Genomic DNA, 18,005 nt, shown 5'->3' with positions numbered 1-18,005 from the left:
GCATTTGCCATACCAAGCATTGGTGCATCCAGTCAAGATGCTCTCAATGGTGCAGCTGTTTAACTTTTTGAGGATCTGAGGAACCATGACAAATCTTTTCAGCCTCCTGAGGGGGAAGAGGCAGGTGTGTGTGGACCATGTTAAGTCCTTCATGATGTGAATGCCAAGTAACTTGAAGCTTTTGACCCACTCCACTACAGCCCTGTCTATGTGGATGGGGGTGTGCTCTCCCCTCTTTCTCCTGTAGTCCACGATCTGTTTTGTTTGTTTGGTCTTACTGATGTTGAGGGAGAGGTTGTTGTCATAGCACCACACTGTCAACTCTCTGGCCTCCCTGTAAGCTGTTGGTGTTGGAGTGAACAGGGAGTACAGGAGGAGACTAAGCACACACCCTTGAGGGGCCCCACGTGTTGAGGGTCAGCATGGCAAAGGTGTTGTTGCCTACTCTCAACACCTGGGTCCATACCGTCATGAAGTCCAGGATCCAGTTACAGAGGGAGGTGTTCAGGCCCAGGGTCCCTAGCTTGATGATGAGCTTGGAGGGGACTCTGGTGTTGAACGCTGAGCTGTAGTCTATGAACAACATTCACACATAGTTATTTTCCCTCTTGTCCAGGTGGGAGAGGGCAGTGTGAAGTGCAACTGAGATTGTGTCATCTCTGGATCTGTTGGGGCGGTATGGGAATTTGAGTGGGCCAAGTGTGTCTGGGATGATGGTGTTGATGTGTAGCATGACCAGCCTTTCAAATCACTTCATAATTACAGATGTGAGTGCTATAGGGTGACAGTCATTTAGCCAGGTTACCTTGGAGTTCTTGGGAAGAGGGACAATGGTGGTCAGTTTTAAACATGTTAGGATTACAGACTGGAACAAGGAGAGATTGAAAATGTCTGTGAAGACACTTGCCAGCTGGTCTGCGCATGCTTTGATAACGTGTCTTGGTCTGGCCAAGCGGCCTTGCGAGTGATAACCTGTTTAAAAGTTTTACTCACATTGGCACAGACACAGTCATCCGGGAACAACATGGGCTTTCATGCAAGACCAAGTGTTCCTCGAAGTGAGCATAAAAGGCATTTAGCACGTTTGGGTGTTCTTCATCACTGGGCATCTTACGGCTGGGTTTCCCTTTGCAATCCGTTATCGTCTGCAAGTCCTACCACATACAACATGTGTCAGAGCCGGTTTAAGATGTCGCCCTTCTCCATCAGCACCCTCTTCTTACTCTCGATAATTAGGTTAAGGTCAGGGTTAGCTAAAATGCACACACAAAAAAAATCTACTTTTGATGTCAATTTGACAAAAGCTGTATCACATCTAGACACTAGGCAGGTAGCCTAGTGGTTAGAGCTTTGGGCCAGTAACCGAAAGATTGCTTGATTGAATCCCCGAGCTGACAATGTAAAAAATCTGTTGTTCTCCCCCTGAACAAGGAAGTTAACCCACTGTTCCCTGGTAGGCTGTCATTATAAATAATTATTTGTGCTTAACTGACTTGCCTAGTTAAATAAAGGTTACATAAAAAAAATATATATATATATATATATATAATAATGACCGGCTGGCAAGTATGATTTAGTTACTTCCTGTCGCAGGCCCACACTCCAGCACAGTAGGTGGCGTTAATGCACCTTTAATGAATGGATGCCAAACGCCCTTAAATTCCAAAGAAGAAGAAGAAGATTGCGCAGCCGCTTCACAGCCAGAGAATTCAGTTCAGTTCTGTCGCAGTAACGTTCGTTGTTTTTCTTCGACTGTTTTTGAGAGTAACTTTGATTTCGGTAAGTAGTTTATAACAGTAATGTGAATGAACTGGCATGCTTTCGATAGTACCTAGCTAAATCAATCAGGTTTATTAGACGCCTGCGCACGTTTGCTTACGTGTTAGCGGCCATGCTCGCTAATGTTAGCCTGCTTACTCTGGCTAGCTAATTGTCAATCATGCATGTTATGTCTTTATAGTAGTAGTAACTAGCTAGCCTTACAATATGTTACAGATATTTGTTTGTTTTTTTGTTGATTTTTCAGGCCGATTAGCAGTTAACTTCGTCAGTTACTTGCTAGCTAGCGAACTGTCCATAAATGGATTGTATCTCCGAGACCGGGTACCTAGCCAGCCGGCAGGCCTTACGCTTGAGAAATAGCTAGCTAAGTAGCGTGGTAACTACTTTTTCAACAGTTACCATTGCTGTCATTGCATGATCAGCCTATGATATTTATATATCTATTTGACTATCTAGCTAGGTAGTTACTTGTAACAAGCCATAATGTAGCCAGCGTTAGCTAGCTAACTAGCTGATGATGTAAATTTAGCTAGCTAAACTTAGTTGACTGCGGAGCCATATGGCTCTAAACTCGTTAACAGCAGTTGCCAACATTGTGTGTTCTGGATAACATTGCCATGGGGGTTCTGACTTGTCAATTATTACTTTTATCCCAAACCAACACCTGTCAATCCTGCTTGTACATTATCTTGTGGTGTTGACTTACAGACAACTAGCTTATCTTTCAGCTATAATAATAATGCCCTCTTCTCATTCTCATTCAGGGTGTCTTTTATGAGTAATCAAAAGATTCAGAAGCCAACGCTTACAGGCCAGCGTTTTAAAACTAGGAAGAGAGGTGGGTGTAAACTGAATCTATTACTATCATGACTGGCAAAAAAAACTGTTATGATTTGTGTCCCTAATGAATGCATCGATCTTTCAACAGATGAAAAGAAGGTGTTTGACCCTACTCAGTTTCAGGAAACCATTGTACAAGGTCTGAACCAAACTGGCAGTGATCTCGACGCTGTTGCGAAATTTCTTGATGCCTCTGGTGCCAAGCTTGACTACCGCCGCTATGCTGAGACACTCTTCGACATCCTGGTGGCTGGCGGAATGCTGGGTAAGGATAGAATGGAATGCTGGGTACGGATAGAATGGAATGCTGGGTACGGATAGAATGGAATGCTGGGTACGGATAGAATGGAATGCTGGGTACGGATAGAATGGAAGAGCCTGTTAGTGTGCTGGCAAAATAAGGATAAAATGGAATGCTAGGTAAGGAGAAAATGAAATAGAATGGACAAAAGTGTGTTTGTGTGAAAGTCTGTATAATAAGGGAGTGAACGTTATTTATATTGAGGGATACCTGGAGATAATCGGAACTCTGAAATTAAAGTGGATGGCCCTCCTCCTGAGGAAAATATTAGTGATGCACCGATATTACATTTTTGCCCGATTCCGATATTTTCCTTGCCAAAAAACGATGTTGATATTTAACATTTTTGCGGCCTTTTAAGCATTCTAGTTCAGTTAAATAGTTAATACAAACAGGTGTGGACGCAGCGGTCTAAGGCACTGTATCTCCGTACAAGAGGCGTCACTACAGTCACTGGTTCGAATCCAGGCTGTATCGCATCCGGCCGTGATTTGGAGTCCCATAGGGCGGCGCACAATTGGCACAGCGTCGTTCGGCATTGGCCTGGGGTAGGCCGTCATTGTAAATAAGAATTTGTTCTTAACTGACTTGCCTAGTTAAATATAGGTTACACACACCACACTAACCAAAAAGTTATTTTGTTGGCATTTACGTATGTCCCCATTACCAGTAAAACATAATCAAAATCTATTTCTTTCGCTGTTCATTTGTTCAGTCGGTTCATTCTCCGGATTTCTATGGAACGCCGTTTGGCTCTTGCAAGTCAAAAAAGTTGCACGTCAAATAAGCTTGTTGACCAATCGGGACATGAATATGACTGCACTTCACATAATAATTTAACGCGTTCATACATTTTTTTACGTAGTTATTACACATTGATTACACTATCACTTGTAATTCAGATGTCACAACTATTCATCGATGGTATGCTATGATGCTGGTAAAGTTGTCTCGTGCACCTACAGTGCTGGTCATTTTTTTTAAAAGCTAGCTAGCTCATGGATGCAAAAAAAGTTCTTCCCCATAAACATGCAGCTAACTATATATAATTAGGTGTCGTCATCTAAAATAAATATCCCTAATAAGACCGTTCCTATTTGATTAATGGTGGTCGGACCCGTCTATGTGAAGCTAGCCACAATAAGGATTAGCCACAATAGTGGACTTTGCGGTTAGCCTTCAAAATAAGTATTACATAATTATACTATTTGTATTAATTTGCATCACTGTCAATTACTTTTTATGGCAACCCGCACGGCACAATGCAAATAGTTTGGGCAGCCATTTGATTACCTGTTCAGGAGTCTTATGTCTTGGAGTAACAACTGTTGAAGCCTTTTTGTCCTAGACTTGGCTCTCCAGTACCGCTTGCTATGCGGTAGTAGAGAGAACAGTTTGTGGCTGGAGTCTTTGACCATTTTTAGGGCCTTCCTCTGACACCGTCTGGTATAGAGGTCCTGGATGGCAGGCAGCTTAGCTCCAGTGATGTACTGGGCCGTAAGCACTACCTTCTATAGTGCCTTGCGGTCAGAGGCCGAGCAATTGTCGTACCAGTCAGGATGCTCTCAATGTTGCAGCTGTATAACCTTTTGAGGATCTGAGGACCAATGCCAAATCTTTATTGTTTCCTGAGGGGGATTAGGCTTTGTCGTGCCCTCTTCACGACTGTCTTTGTGTGTTTGGACCATTCTAGTTTGTTGTTGATGTGGACACCAAGGAACTTGAAGCTCTCGACCTGCTCCACTACAGCCCCTGTCGATGAGAATGGGCGCGTGCTCGGTCCTCCTTTTCTTGTAGTCCGCTATCATCTCCTTAGTCTTGGTTACGTTGAGGGATAGGTTGTTATTCTGGCACCACCTGGCCAGGTCTCTGACCTCCTCCCTATAGGCTGTCTCGTCGTTGTCGGTGATCAGGCTTGCCACTGTTGTTGTCTGCAAACTTAATGATGGTGTTGGAGTCGTGCCTGGCCACGCAGTAGTGGGTTAACACGGAGTACAGGAGGGGACTGAGCACGCACCCCTGGGGAGCTCCAGTGTTGACGATCAGCGTGGCAGATGTGTTGCTACCTACCCTCACCACCTGGGGGCGGCCTGTCAGTAAGTCCAGGATCCAGTTGCAGAGGGAGATGTTAAGTCCCAGGTTCCTTATCTTAGTGATGAGCTTTGAGGATACTATGGTGTTGAACGCTGAACTGTAGTCAATCAACAGCTATCTCACATATGTGTTCCTTTTGTCCAGGTGGGAAAGGGTAGTGTGGAGTGCAATAGAGATTGCATCATCTGTGGATCCGTTTGGGCAGTATGCAAATTGGAGTGGGTCTAGGGTTACTGGGATAATGGTGTTGATGTGAGCCATTACCAACCTTGTTCTTGGGCACAGGGACTATGGTGGTCTGCTTGAAACATGTTGATATTACAGACTTAATTAGGGACATGTTGAAAATGTCAGTGAAGACACCTGCCAGTTGGTCAGCACATTCCCGGAGCACACGTCCTGGTAATCCGTCTGGCCCAGCAGCCTTGTGTATGTTGACCTGTTTAACAGCTCTGGAAATGCAAATGCGCTACGCTAAATGCTAATAGTATTAGTTAAAACTCAAACGTTCATTAAAATACACATGCAGGGTATCGAATTAAAGCTACACTCTTTGTGAATCCAGGCAACAAGTCAGATTTTTAAAATGCTTTTCGGCGAAAGCATGAGAAGCTATTATCTGATAGCATGAAACAATACACTACAACACAAAAGATCCGCAGGGGACGTAAACAAAATAATTAGCATTTCGGCGTTACACAAACCGCACAATAAAATAGAAAACATTCATTACCTTTCACCATCTTCTTTGTTGGCACTCCTAGATGTCCCATAAACACTATTGGGTCTTTATTTCGATTAAATCGGTCCATATAAAGCCTAGATATCGTTATATGTAGACTGTGTGATAAACGAAAAAAACATTGTTTCAAAACGTAACGTCATTTTTTAAAATTCAAAAAGTCGACGATAAACTTTCACAAAACACTTCGAAATACTTTTGTAATGCAACTTTAGGTATTAGTAAACGTTAATAAGCGATAAAATTCATCAGGAGGCGATGTAAAGATCATTAGCTGTCTGTCTGGAAAAATGTCCGGCTAGAAACTCAACGAAAATATCCGGTCCTAGACCTGAAGAAATACGGTGCCTTGCATGTGTTTGACCAAGAAAAAACTCGAAGGGAAATGACAAGACTCTAGACACCGTGTGGAAGCTGTAGGTACTGCAACCTCAGTCAATTAATTGTGGTTCACCTTTATCAATGGGTTCAAGTAGCGCATGGATATATTTTCCCATTTTCAGTGATCAGTTTTTCCTGTGCTTTTCGATGTAAATGCCGTTCTGGTAAAGCCACAGCAGTGATTTAACCAGTTTTATAAACGTCTGAGTGTTTTCTATCCACACAGACTAAGCAAATGCATATACTATATTCCTGGCATGAGTAGCAGGGCGCTGAAATGTTGCGCGATTTTTAACAGAATGTTCAAAAAAGTAGAGGGTAGAAGGAAGAGGTTAAAGGTCTTACTCACGTCGGCTACGAAGAGTGTGATCACACAGTCATCCGGAACAGCTGATGCTCTCATGCATGCCTCAGTGTTGCTTTCCTCGAAGCGAGTGTAGAAGTGATTTAACTCGTCTGGTAGGCTCGTGTCACTGGGCAGCTCGCGGCTGTGCTTCCCTTTGTAGTCTGTAATAGCCGGTGTAGTATGATTCAATCTTTGCCCTGTATTGACACTTTGCCTGTTTGATGGTTCGTCGCAGGGCGTAGCAGGATTTCTTGTAAGCTTCCGGGTTAGAGTCCCGCATCTTGAAAGTGGAAGCTCTACCCTCTAGCTCAGTGCGAATGTTGCCTGTAATCCATGGCTTCTGGTTGGGGTATGTACGTACAGTCACTGTGGGGACGACGTCCTCGATGCACTTATTGATAAAGCCAGTGACTGATGTGGTGTACTCCTGAATGCCGTCGGAAGAATCCCGGAACATGTTCCAGTCTGTGATAGCAAAACAGTCCTGTAGTTTAGCATCTGCTTCATCTGATCACTTTTTTTATTGACAGAATCACTGGTGCTTCTTGCTTTAATTTTTGCTTGTTAGCAGGAATCAGGAGGATAGAGTTGTGGTCGGATTTATCACATGGAGGGAGAGCTTTGTACGCGTCTCTGTGTGTGGAGTACAGGTGATCTAGAATTTTTTTTCTTTCTGGTTGCACATTTAACATGTTGATGGAAATTTGGTAGAACTGTTTCCTTGCATTAAAGTCTCCGGCCACTAGGAGCGCCGCCTCTAGGTGAGCGGCTTCCTGTTTGCTTATTTCCTTATACAGCTGACTGAGTGTGGTCTTAGTGCCAGCATCTGTCTGTGGTGGTAAATAAACAGCCATGAAAAGTATAGCTGAAAACTCTCTAGGTAAGTAGTGTGGCCTGCAATTTATCACACTATACTCCAGGTGAGCAAAATCTCGAGACTTCCTTAGATTTCGTGCACCAGCTGTGGTGCTAGGACAACAACCTCTCCCTGAACGTGAGCAAATAAAGGAGATGATCGTGGACTACAGGAAAAGGAGGGTCGACCACTCCCCCATTCACATCAACGGGGCTGTAGTGGAGCGGGTCGAGAGTTTCAAGTTCCTTTGTTTCCACATCACCAACATACTATCATGGTCCAAACACACCAAGAATCGTGAAGAGGGCACAACAATGCCTTTTCCCCCTCGGGAGACTGAAAAGATTAGGCACGGGTCCCCAGATCCTCAGTTATACAGCTGCACCGTCGAGAGCATCCTGACCGGTTGCATTTCCCTCTGGTATGGCAACTGCTCCGGTGTCCGACCGTAAGGCGCTACAGAGCGTAGTGCGTACGGCACAGTACATCACTGGGTCAAAGCTTCCTGCCATCCAGGACCTATATACTAGGCGGTGTCAGAGGAAGGCACAATAAATTGTGATATACTCAAGTCACCAAAGTCATAGGCTGTTCTCTCTGCTACCGCATGGCAAGCGGTACCGGAATGCCAAGTCTAGGTCCAAAAGGCTCCTTAACAGCTTCTACCCCCCCAAGGCGTAAGACTGCTGAACAATTAATCAAATGGCCACCCGGACTTTTTACATTGACCTCCACCCCCCATGTTTTTACGCTGCTACTGTTTATTATCTATGCATAGTCGCTTTACCCCTACCTACATGTACAAATGACCTCAACCAACTTGTAACCCTGCACATTGACTCGGTACTGGTACTCCCTGTATTTAGCCATGTCATTGTCCTTTTATTTCGTAAGCAAGATCAAATCACGATGTCAGCGATCTTCAGGCCGTAAAGTCATAGCTGTAGATAGAGGCCTGATTTTAGTTTCCGATTTTGAATTCCGAATTTATAACTGTTCAAAAAGATGTAACCTTTATTTAACTTGGCAAGTCAGTTAAGAACAAATTACTTACAATGATGGCCTACACCGGCCATACCTGGATGACACTGGGCCAATTGTGCGCAGCCCTATGGGATTCCCAATCACAGCTGGTTGTGATACAGCCTGGATTCGAATCAGGGTGTCTGTAGTGACACCTCTTGCACTGAGATGCAGTGCCTTAGACCGCTGCGCCACCCGGGAGCCCCGAAGATTTTACTAGTCGGAGATCCTTTTTCTGAGTTCCCAGTTGTCTTGAACACACTTAAGTCATTAGTCGGAGATTTCCGAGTTCCCAGTTTTGATTGCAGCATTTCTACCACTGTTCTTGTTGCGCACTACATGCGCTATTTACCAGATACTCTACACGCCCACATTCTAGATATGCCAAGCACAGAGGGACTGATCGAACAGCCAATGGAAGGTTAAAAGAGAAATGCCCGCCCAGCTGGGCTCAGCGAGGAGAATGAGCGAGAACAGCGTTGTACACCAAAGTTGCACGTGTCAAATTCAATACCAGTATTCCCAAATGCTGACCAATACTGACATTTAATCGATTACAAATTACATTACCCTCCCCTGAACTAAAAAAGTGTGTGTGTTATATAAAATTATAAATAAATAACCCTCTCCCTGACTGAAGTTGAAAAAGCATGACCCTCCCCACTTTCCTCCGGGTAACAATTGCGTAAATTTCAACTGGTCCCTAACCTTCATTTTTGTTTTCTTCTTTTTCAGCCCCAGGGGGTACCTTATCAGATGACTTGACCCGTACAGAGTTCTGTCTCTTTACAGCCCAAGAAGACCTGGAGACCATGCAAGCTTATGCTCAGGTACACTTGTGCAATGGAGTTTATTGGTTTAGCAATAGAGCTGAATATGATGATGCTTTCAGTTGTTTTTCTTCACTACATTATTAGCTGTGGTTCAAACCCCTTTTCTACTGAAGGAAAAGGTTGATTATGATACAAGTGATTTCAGTCTTTGGATTAACATTGGTCTGTTATTTAGAGATCTGGGACAGGTCTCCCGATAGCGATGTAACTTTGGCTTACAAGTGTTTTAACGATGCATCTTTCCTACAACTTCTGAAGATGTAACATTTGTTTCCCAAAACACCACTCCGAGAGAACTTTCACGTAGTGCGGTGTTGAGGCATGTGTCGATACTGATAGGATCGAAAGGCAGTGCTGCTCTCGGTTCAGCTTTCTCCATTCAGATCTTACCTTAACATTGTAATTATTCCACAAGACTAACACTGGATCAGGTCCTAAAGAGAGATGATCACCTATGGCTGCAAATATTGAGGCAGCTTATCCTAGGGCTTACCCTATAATAATGCACTAAATAAAGATTTTGCTCATCATTGCACACATGGTAGGCTAAACATGAAATATTTTGAGGTGAAAATGAGACTGTAGCCAAATAGCTAAATTAAATTGAATGAAAAGGATTATTGTTTTCAATATCATTAAAATACAGTATATAGGCTATGTAACCTATACTGTAGGTGGGCTATATCTTTTAATGCAGTCATCTCAGTTTTCATTTGAAGCCTCTTTTTATCCTTCGCTTGTTTGTAACAATTGTATTTGTAGTCAACTTCGTTGTGAAGTTATCGGTGGTCACAGACGGATAAACCATGTGTAAAGTGACTCGGGGGGGGCTAAAAACATCTAACGTAACAAAGCTCTTCTACTGGTGGTGTAGTTAAGTGTGACTTTAGTGACAATGGCTTTGGGAATCAGCTCCGCTTAAACAATTTATTTTTTAAATGTAACTAGGTAAGTCAGTTAAGAACAAATTCTTATTTACAATGACGGCCTACACCGGCCAAACCCGGACAACACTGGGACAATTGTGCGCCGCTCTATGGGACTCCCAATCATGTCCTGTTGTGATACAGCCTGTAATTGAACCAGGCTGTCTGTAGTGACGCCTCAAGCACTGAGATATGCAGTGCCTTAGACCGCTGGGCCACTCGGGAAAAGCCTCCTACGAAGGTTCCAACAATTAACTTCGCCATAAGATGCTTTTGGAAAACTGGCCCTTACTCTGTTTTCCCTGTCGTTACTTAGGTTTTCAACAAGCTTATCAGGCGCTACAAGTACCTGGAGAAAGGTTTCGAAGAGGAGATCAAGAAGGTAAAAATGTTGTCTTGTTGTGCATCATTGTTCAAAATGACGCATGTTTTTAAAAATCTGTTGGATCTTTCTGTTGTCACCATAGAGTTATTCAAATCATTGCTGCTTCCCAAACTTTGGTCAAAAATAGTGCACTATAAAGGGAATAGGGTGCCATTTGGGATACCGACTTGATAGACGTCGGGAAGGATTACATTATTGAGCCTGGCATTAGACATTTTGTTCTCGAATATGCAATTCTCTCAACTCTAGGCCTTATGTTCCATAGTGTTATATGAGAAATCTATTGTATTCCATCCTTATGCTAGCATTCTATTGTATTCTAAGTTTCAGTATTTGTGTTTCCCTCTTATCTCCTGTGCAGTTGCTGCTGTTCCTAAAGGGGTTCACTGAGTCTGAGCGCAACAAGCTGGCCATGTTGACTGGCATCCTGCTAGCCAACGGCAACATCTCAGCCTCTATCCTCAACAGCCTCTACAACGAGAACCTCGTCAAAGAAGGTGTGCAGCAGTGCCAGCTCAATAGTGCAGGTTTCCTGGACAAAGATTAAGCCTAGTCCTGGACTAAAAATCACTTTCAATAGAGATTTAAAATAATACTCAATGGAAAATCTAGGACTAGTCATAATCTGTGTCTGGAGAAACCAGACTATATACTTACACGCTCATGTCCAGTTACTTGTGAAAAGGACTTGTAGGGACGTAAAGTTAAATGAAAGTTGCAAACATTCACTCTAAGATGTGAATTTACTTAGGGCATATTTATGGTTTTGTCTCATACAACAATCCGTGTGTGTTTTTACTGGGCAGGCATGTAAAACTTCTGGAATCGTGTCCTGTGGAATCTGGCTTTTCACCTGGTGGGCTTAAAATAAATGGTTTCCCCTGTCTTATTTTTTACAAAGGTGTCTCTGCAGCCTTTGCTGTGAAACTTTTCAAATCCTGGATCCATGAGAAGGACATCAACTCTGTGGCCGGAAGTCTCCGGAAGGTCGGCATGGATAACAGGCTTCTGGTGAGTGAGACCACCAATCATGTGGGTGATGTCCAATCCGAAGCCATGCTAGCTTTCCTTTGCTCAGTGTAAAATAGTCTTTGGGTAGCAGGGTAGTTAAGAAAAGGGAGCTCTCGGAATAGAAAGGTTCTGTCTTTCCTTGATTCCTCGCATCCTATCTCCTTACCTTCTCAATTGTATGGTCCCTACCCTCTGACCTCATAATCATTCATAATGAGGCGGTAAGTGGATGCAAGGTACTTAGGAAAGATGAATTGAGAGAGCCAACGGAGAAGCATTCTTAGTTGGACAGGGCTTAAGCATAAAGATGCAATATAGTTGCATACGTTCTACTTAATTCTGTCGTTAAGCCTGTTTCTTCACCTTGTCTTGCAGGAGCTGTTTCCTGCCAACAAGCGGAGCTGTGAGCACTTCTCTAAGTACTTCACAGATGCTGGACTCAAGGAGCTGTCAGACTTTGCCAGGAACCAGCAGGCCATCGGGTCCCGTAAGGAGCTTCAGAAGGAGCTCCAGGAACAGATGGAGCGCGGGGATGCTTTCAAAGACGTGAGTCCAAAGCCTGGCTGTATGCTGATAGCTGGAGAAGCACTCCTCTGGCTGAGTTCCATTCCCTACCCTTAACCCTTTAAGGGTGCACTTGCTCTCATTGTCCCTAGTTGATTTAGACGCATTGGATTGGTTTTAGCATGGGAAGTGAATTTGTGCACACTTGGAGTGGAGAATCAGATCGCAGCCTCTGTGTTGAAGGATCGTTTTCGATTATGAATCCTCATTTATTTTGTTAGCATGGGATGGACATGAAATGCCCAATAACCAGAATCACTTCTTATTTACGGACTTACTTTCATTCCCTCCTTTCCTTCCAGATCATTGCCTCAGCCAGGGAGGAGATGAAGAAGAACAACATCTCAGAGCAGACCATGATCGGCATCGTGTGGACCAGCGTTATGAGCTATGTGGAGTGGAACAAGAAAGAGGAGCTGGTTACAGAACAAGCCATCAAACACTTGAAGGTGAGCTGATTGGCTTGCACTGATTTCAGAGCCATCACTTCCCCATCTTACCAAATATGAGTTGTGTGGAGAGTTCGCCTTCTCTGCAGGATTCTCACAATCAGCCATGGAATCAGACAGCATAGGCACATGGTGCACCAAAATGTGTCTGAAACGAGGGTAATGTTGTGGCTTGTTTTTTGTGACTCATGGAAACTCCCCCTGTCTCGCCACAGCAATACAGCCCACTGCTGAAGGCGTTCACATCCCAGGGAGCCTCTGAGATCCTGCTGCTGGTGAAGATGCAGGAGTACTGCTATGACAACATCCATTTCATGAACTCCTTCCAGAAGATTGTGGTCCTGCTCTACAAAGGTAAAAGTGATGCTTGGCACTCAGCATTAAGTAGACGGATTGGGGGTAGGGCCCTACGACAGACTAGGTTCCTGTCCAGGGAGTGTACTTGTGTATCAAGCTCCCTTTACACTACAGAAACCGGACATAGGCTCCTGCACCTATGGGTTGTTCTCGGACAAGGCTTGCTTACTTACCTACAAAGGGAAGGAGAACAGTGAACAGCATTGTCTGCGTCCACCGTCCTTGTTTCCCCAATCCCTCTCAAAGCTCATTGGATGGGAATGTCCGAGGGAGGGACCTTGGATCTTTCTATCCAGTGTGCTTTGATTCCATCTTCTGACCTCGCATTGACCGTAGCCGCCAAAACCTTCCCGCTGTGCTAATCAAAGCGAGATCTGCGTTGACTACCATGAAAAATGGGCATTCCTCTTCGGCTTTGCCAAGTGGAGCAGAATCAATGGCCAAAGAGCTGGAAATACTGCTCTAGTTTCTTCACTTTCTGTTCCGCTTTGTTCAGCCAACCTGAGCCCACCTGAAAATGTTGAAGGGTCAGTGGTCCGTTTTAGAATTATTTTATATTCTTCCAAATATGAGAGATGGGACATTATATGCACTAGGGCTGACCCCATTAAGTCGATTGTTTAGTCGACAGGCTGTTGGTTGACCGATAATTGTTATGTCGATCAGTAGCAAAAGAAAATCATGTTTCATGGTGTACAAGATATCTGTTTGATTTGCACTTGTTTGAGTGGATTGATCCATTGAGGCTGTGGGGATGGCTCAGTCCATCACTCTAAGACATGTGCTACTGAAATTGTACATGGTTAAGGACAATGGTGCAACACTAATACAAATAATATTATCTTATAACAAATGCTCTTTCTCCCGCGTTTAATAGCAGTCGCTGTCTGCGGTTTTGAAACATAAGTGCACTGTTGAATTGGCGACTTTTTCTAGACCATGTTGCTATGTGTATAATAGCAAAGTTAATGAGCATATTGGTGTTGGGAACAATGTGGCAGAGTCAGCAGCGGAGTTAGGAGACGATAAAACAGCCCTTGCCTTAAATGACTAAGAAAAGTGAGGAGAGAGGAAACACCAACTGAACTAGGCTATAGATTATAGACCTGTGCCTGGCTTTATAACATCCATATAAACTATATATACAGAGGTATGTGGACCCCCCTTCAAATTAGTGGATTCAGCTATTTCAGCCACACCCGTTCCTGAGAGGTGTATAGACTTGAGCACACAGCCATGCAATCGCCATAGACAAACATTGACAGTAGAATGGCCTTACTGAAGAGCTCAGTGACTTTCAAAGTTGCACCGTCATAGGATGCCACCAACAAATAATTTAGTCAAATTTCTGCCCTGCTAGAGCTGCCCCTGTCAACTGTAAGTGCTGTTATTGTGAAGTGGAACCGTCTAGGAGCAACAACGGCTGTCGCAAAGTGGTAGGCCACACAAGCTCACAGAACGTGACCACTGAAGCGTGTAGTGTGTAAACAATCGTCTGTCCTCGGTTGCAATACTCGCTACCGAGTTCCAAACTGCCTCTGGAAGCATCGTCAGCACAAGAACTGACTTTCGGGAGCTTCATGAATTGGGTTTCCTTGGCCGAGCAGCCGTACACAAGCCTAAGTTGACCATGTGCAATACCAAGCATCGGCTGGAGTGGTGTAAAGCTCGCCGCCATTGTACTCTGGAGCAGTGGAAACGCATTATCTGTAGTGATAAATCATGCTTCACCAGCTGGCAGTCCGACGGACGGATCTGGATTTGGTGGATATAGGTAGAACACTACCTGCCCGAATACATAGTGCCAGCTGTAATGTTTGGTAGAGGAGGAATAATGGTCTGGGATTGTTTTTCATGGTTTGGCCTACCGCTACAGCATACAAGGACATTAGACATTTCTGTGCTTCCAACTTTGTGGCAACAGTTTGGGGAAGGCACTTTCTTGTTTCAGCATGACAATGCCCCTGTGCACAAAGCGTGGTCCATACAGAAAGTTTGTTGAGATCGCTTTAGAAGAGCATGACTGGCCTGCACAGAGCCCTGACCTCGACTTCATCAAACGCCTTTGGGATGATTTGGACGCCGACTGTGAGCCAGGCCTAAACGCCTGATCTCCGTAATGCTCTTGTGGCTAAATGTAAGCAAGTCCCCGCAGCAATATCTAGTGGAAAGTCTTCCCAGAAGAGTTACAGCAGCAAAGGGGTGACCAACTCCATATTAATGCCCATAATTTTGTAATGAGACGTTCAGAGAGCAGGTGTCCACATACCTTTGGTCATGTAGTGTGTGTATATATCTACAAGACAGATCCTGCTTCTGTTGACTGTTTGAGTGTTTGTTTAATAGCCTACTGATTATGTGAGCACCAAGCCTCACGCAACCACGTCGGGTAAACTATTTCACAAATCCGTCTGTTTTATAATCTTTGCTTTGTTGTAATTAAGGCTTTATCCTTTTTTTTTTGTTGTTAGAACAGCCTTCCTGATATTACTTACACTTTATTTAGTATTTACGCTGTTCCAAATGGTCAAAATGTTTTTAATAACCCTCCTTTTTCTGGGTCGCATTATTATGATCATTATCATTTAGTAGACTTAGTATAGCAGCCTTGTATAACCACCATCGAAATTTGGGCCTTAGAGTGCATCCTGTTTGGTCTTAATACTGTATCTTTCTTAGGCCTATATTTCAATACTTTCTACAGACTACTGTATCAGTCATTCGTTTGTCATCACAAAGCATACGAGTCATTCATGATTTGAAATGCAATCAAGCATTGTCGTTAAAAAATAAAATAAAGCGACACTTGAATAATTAGCGTACACAATAAATAAACCGTTCCATTTTGTCAATTGCGTTCACAAATGCATGCAACTGTTTTTAATCTTTACTGTAATGAAGCTTTACAAACAATGTTACAACCAACTCTCTGGTACGCTTATTTATTTAGTGTTTACATTGTTCCAAGTGGTCAGAGTTATATTGTAATCTAACCATTCCTGTTTGGCACTCATAATATGCACGCATTGCTTGCTTCTTACATACTTTTTCTTGATCGCCAGTATTTTCCACAACTAGCCAAATTTATTCCATATGTCTGACTTCACCTTTACCTCCTGAGCAACCAGTAAACATTCCCCCGTTTCTAGTTTGTAATTTCCTCTGCTTCCATTTTGATGTCACTTGTTACTGTGTTCTGAGTTCATGACTGATTTGTTGTGATTTTATGATATGCTATACATCAGGCCCTATTGGTCACGTGCATGTGACGCATACTTGTCACTTAAAGAGAGAAAGGGTTGAGGGAATAGGGAATGTTTTTCCTAAACAAATGGGGGATTTCGTTAACCGATCATTTGTCAGGTGGCTGTAATTATGTTGCAGCTTCAGCAACACTGACAGTGCAATAAACATTGTTGATGTTCTGTGGTGGTCACTCCAGCAGGGAGGAGAGTGGACCAACGGATGCTAGCCCCAGTCACTCGCTGTCATTTTTCTTTTTTACACTGCGCAGCAAGTCTGAGCCCGGCCCAGCACAATCAAATCAATTGCAGTCATTCTTAATTATTTCATCAGACCGTGTGCTTATGGTATGACAAGCACGGTGCATATAGTTGATTTGAATAAAACACTGGGTGTCTATGGAAAAATACAACTTCTAACATTTCGGCCAATCTAAGCAAATTTTTGCGTTCGTGTTTTGAAAGCAAGGTTGCCTAGCAGATTCACATCAGCACTTTTTAGTTGGGCATAATTGTCTTTGCCAAGTGGCCATAATGGCATCTTTATCCCGGGATGCCTGCTGGTTTGTGATGATCATGTTGATTTATTTTCCCCAGCGGATGTTTTGAGCGAGGAGGCCATTCTGAAGTGGTACACCGAGGCCCACGTTGCCAAAGGAAGAAGTGTTTTCCTGGAACAGATGAAAAAGTTTGTGGAGTGGCTCAAGAACGCGGAGGAAGGTGAGCATGGCTTACATTTTACATTAGAGTTGAGTAATTTAGCAGACGCCTATCCAGAGCGACTGAAAATCAGTTCAACTATAGTAGGTACAATAACTACCTCGCCTTCAAAATAGGCGATAGTCCCATTGTCTGATGTGACTGAGCATGTAGTTTTGTCTGTATTCACCATAGCACATTTGTCTGTGCATGCAGTTGACATGAATCTTATCTGTTTTTTCAGAATCTGAGTCCGAGGAGGAAGAGGCTGACTAAAAGACCTCAAGCCAAATCCAAGGCTCGTTTTATTTTTTAGAATAACGTAATAACATCTTTTTTTCTATTCTACCTCCTCAACAACCATAATGTCTAGATGTAATTTAAGGGCTTTTACATCATGTTCATTTTTTTAACTTATAAAGTTTACACTTCTGGATAGTAAGAATCATGAATAGATTTTCCCTTGACACACTTAATAATTCCTCATTTGAAGGGAAAGACATGTTGCCACATTTTAAAACCACCCCCCTTAACTCACCCAGCCCCTTCTGTTGGTATGTATCTGTGTTTTATGAAAGAATGTTCCCTTTAAAATTGACTATTCATTCCGCTGGCATGATTCATAGCGATCTTTTACTGCAGTTGGACTCTTATTTGCCAGTGGTTGATACATACATGCTCACTATTTAACTCCTTTTTGTATTTTTATTTAGCCAGTGTGACATGTCCAGATAATCAGATTTTAAATTGAATGGCCAGGCTTGAACTCTCTTGTCCACACTATATGAAGTTCTAGCTACCAGTCTACTGAAAAGGTGCTGGTGGTGTAAACTGTAATCGCTCTCTGACATCTTCTGTAACACTGTGCCAGATTCTAGATTTAATTTTGGTTATTGTTGTAATTTCTTTACCCTGATATAAATTTGACTTTTTAAAATAAAGTTCAGTACTAGTTTTCAGTGTTTGTGTAATTACTCTCTGAGCTTGAATAGTGTTTTCTCATTAGGATTCTTAAATGATCCTCTGCAGCAGTTATGGAAAGTTGGGGAATAGAAATCTTGTTGATGTAACTTACAAAATATGAAGGATTAAAAAATATATATATGGCTTGTTACATATAGACATAGTGTACACATGTAGAGTTAACCTAACCTTCACATAATCCAAAATACCT

At 43.1% G+C, this 18,005-nt stretch overlaps 1 protein-coding gene across 1 annotated transcript; it reads left to right on the top strand.

Moving 5' to 3' along the window:
* Positions 1 to 1,662: 1,662 nt before the first annotated feature.
* On the top strand, positions 1,663 to 17,786 carry LOC115111163 (eIF5-mimic protein 2-A). The gene is made up of 12 exons (XM_029637037.2): positions 1,663 to 1,779; positions 2,547 to 2,620; positions 2,711 to 2,887; positions 9,101 to 9,195; positions 10,441 to 10,506; positions 10,871 to 11,006; positions 11,411 to 11,520; positions 11,896 to 12,066; positions 12,387 to 12,533; positions 12,749 to 12,887; positions 16,730 to 16,852; positions 17,076 to 17,786. Exons 2-12 carry the CDS (start codon positions 2,557 to 2,559, stop codon positions 17,105 to 17,107), a joined length of 1,260 nt encoding a protein of 419 aa, XP_029492897.1. The 5' UTR covers positions 1,663 to 1,779; positions 2,547 to 2,556; the 3' UTR covers positions 17,108 to 17,786.
* The last annotated feature ends 219 nt before the right edge of the window (positions 17,787 to 18,005 follow it).

This window comes from Oncorhynchus nerka, linkage group LG3 (genome assembly GCF_034236695.1).
Source record: "Oncorhynchus nerka isolate Pitt River linkage group LG3, Oner_Uvic_2.0, whole genome shotgun sequence".
NCBI lineage: Eukaryota > Metazoa > Chordata > Actinopteri > Salmoniformes > Salmonidae > Oncorhynchus > Oncorhynchus nerka.
Note: the sequence above shows the minus strand (reverse complement) of the source record. Positions and strands in the feature narration are given on the sequence as shown.

What these genes read in the sequence shown, in the direction of transcription:
- LOC115111163 (XM_029637037.2), top strand. Translation starts at nt 2,557, where the DNA reads ATGAGTAATCAAAAGATTCAGAAGCCAACGCTTACAGGCCAGCGTTTT. An exon ending in CGAGAACCTCGTCAAAGAAG is followed by an intron (nt 11,007 to 11,410) that starts GTGTGCAGCAGT and finishes TTTTTTACAAAG; the next exon opens with GTGTCTCTGCAGCCTTTGCT. An exon ending in GCATGGATAACAGGCTTCTG is followed by an intron (nt 11,521 to 11,895) that starts GTGAGTGAGACC and finishes CTTGTCTTGCAG; the next exon opens with GAGCTGTTTCCTGCCAACAA.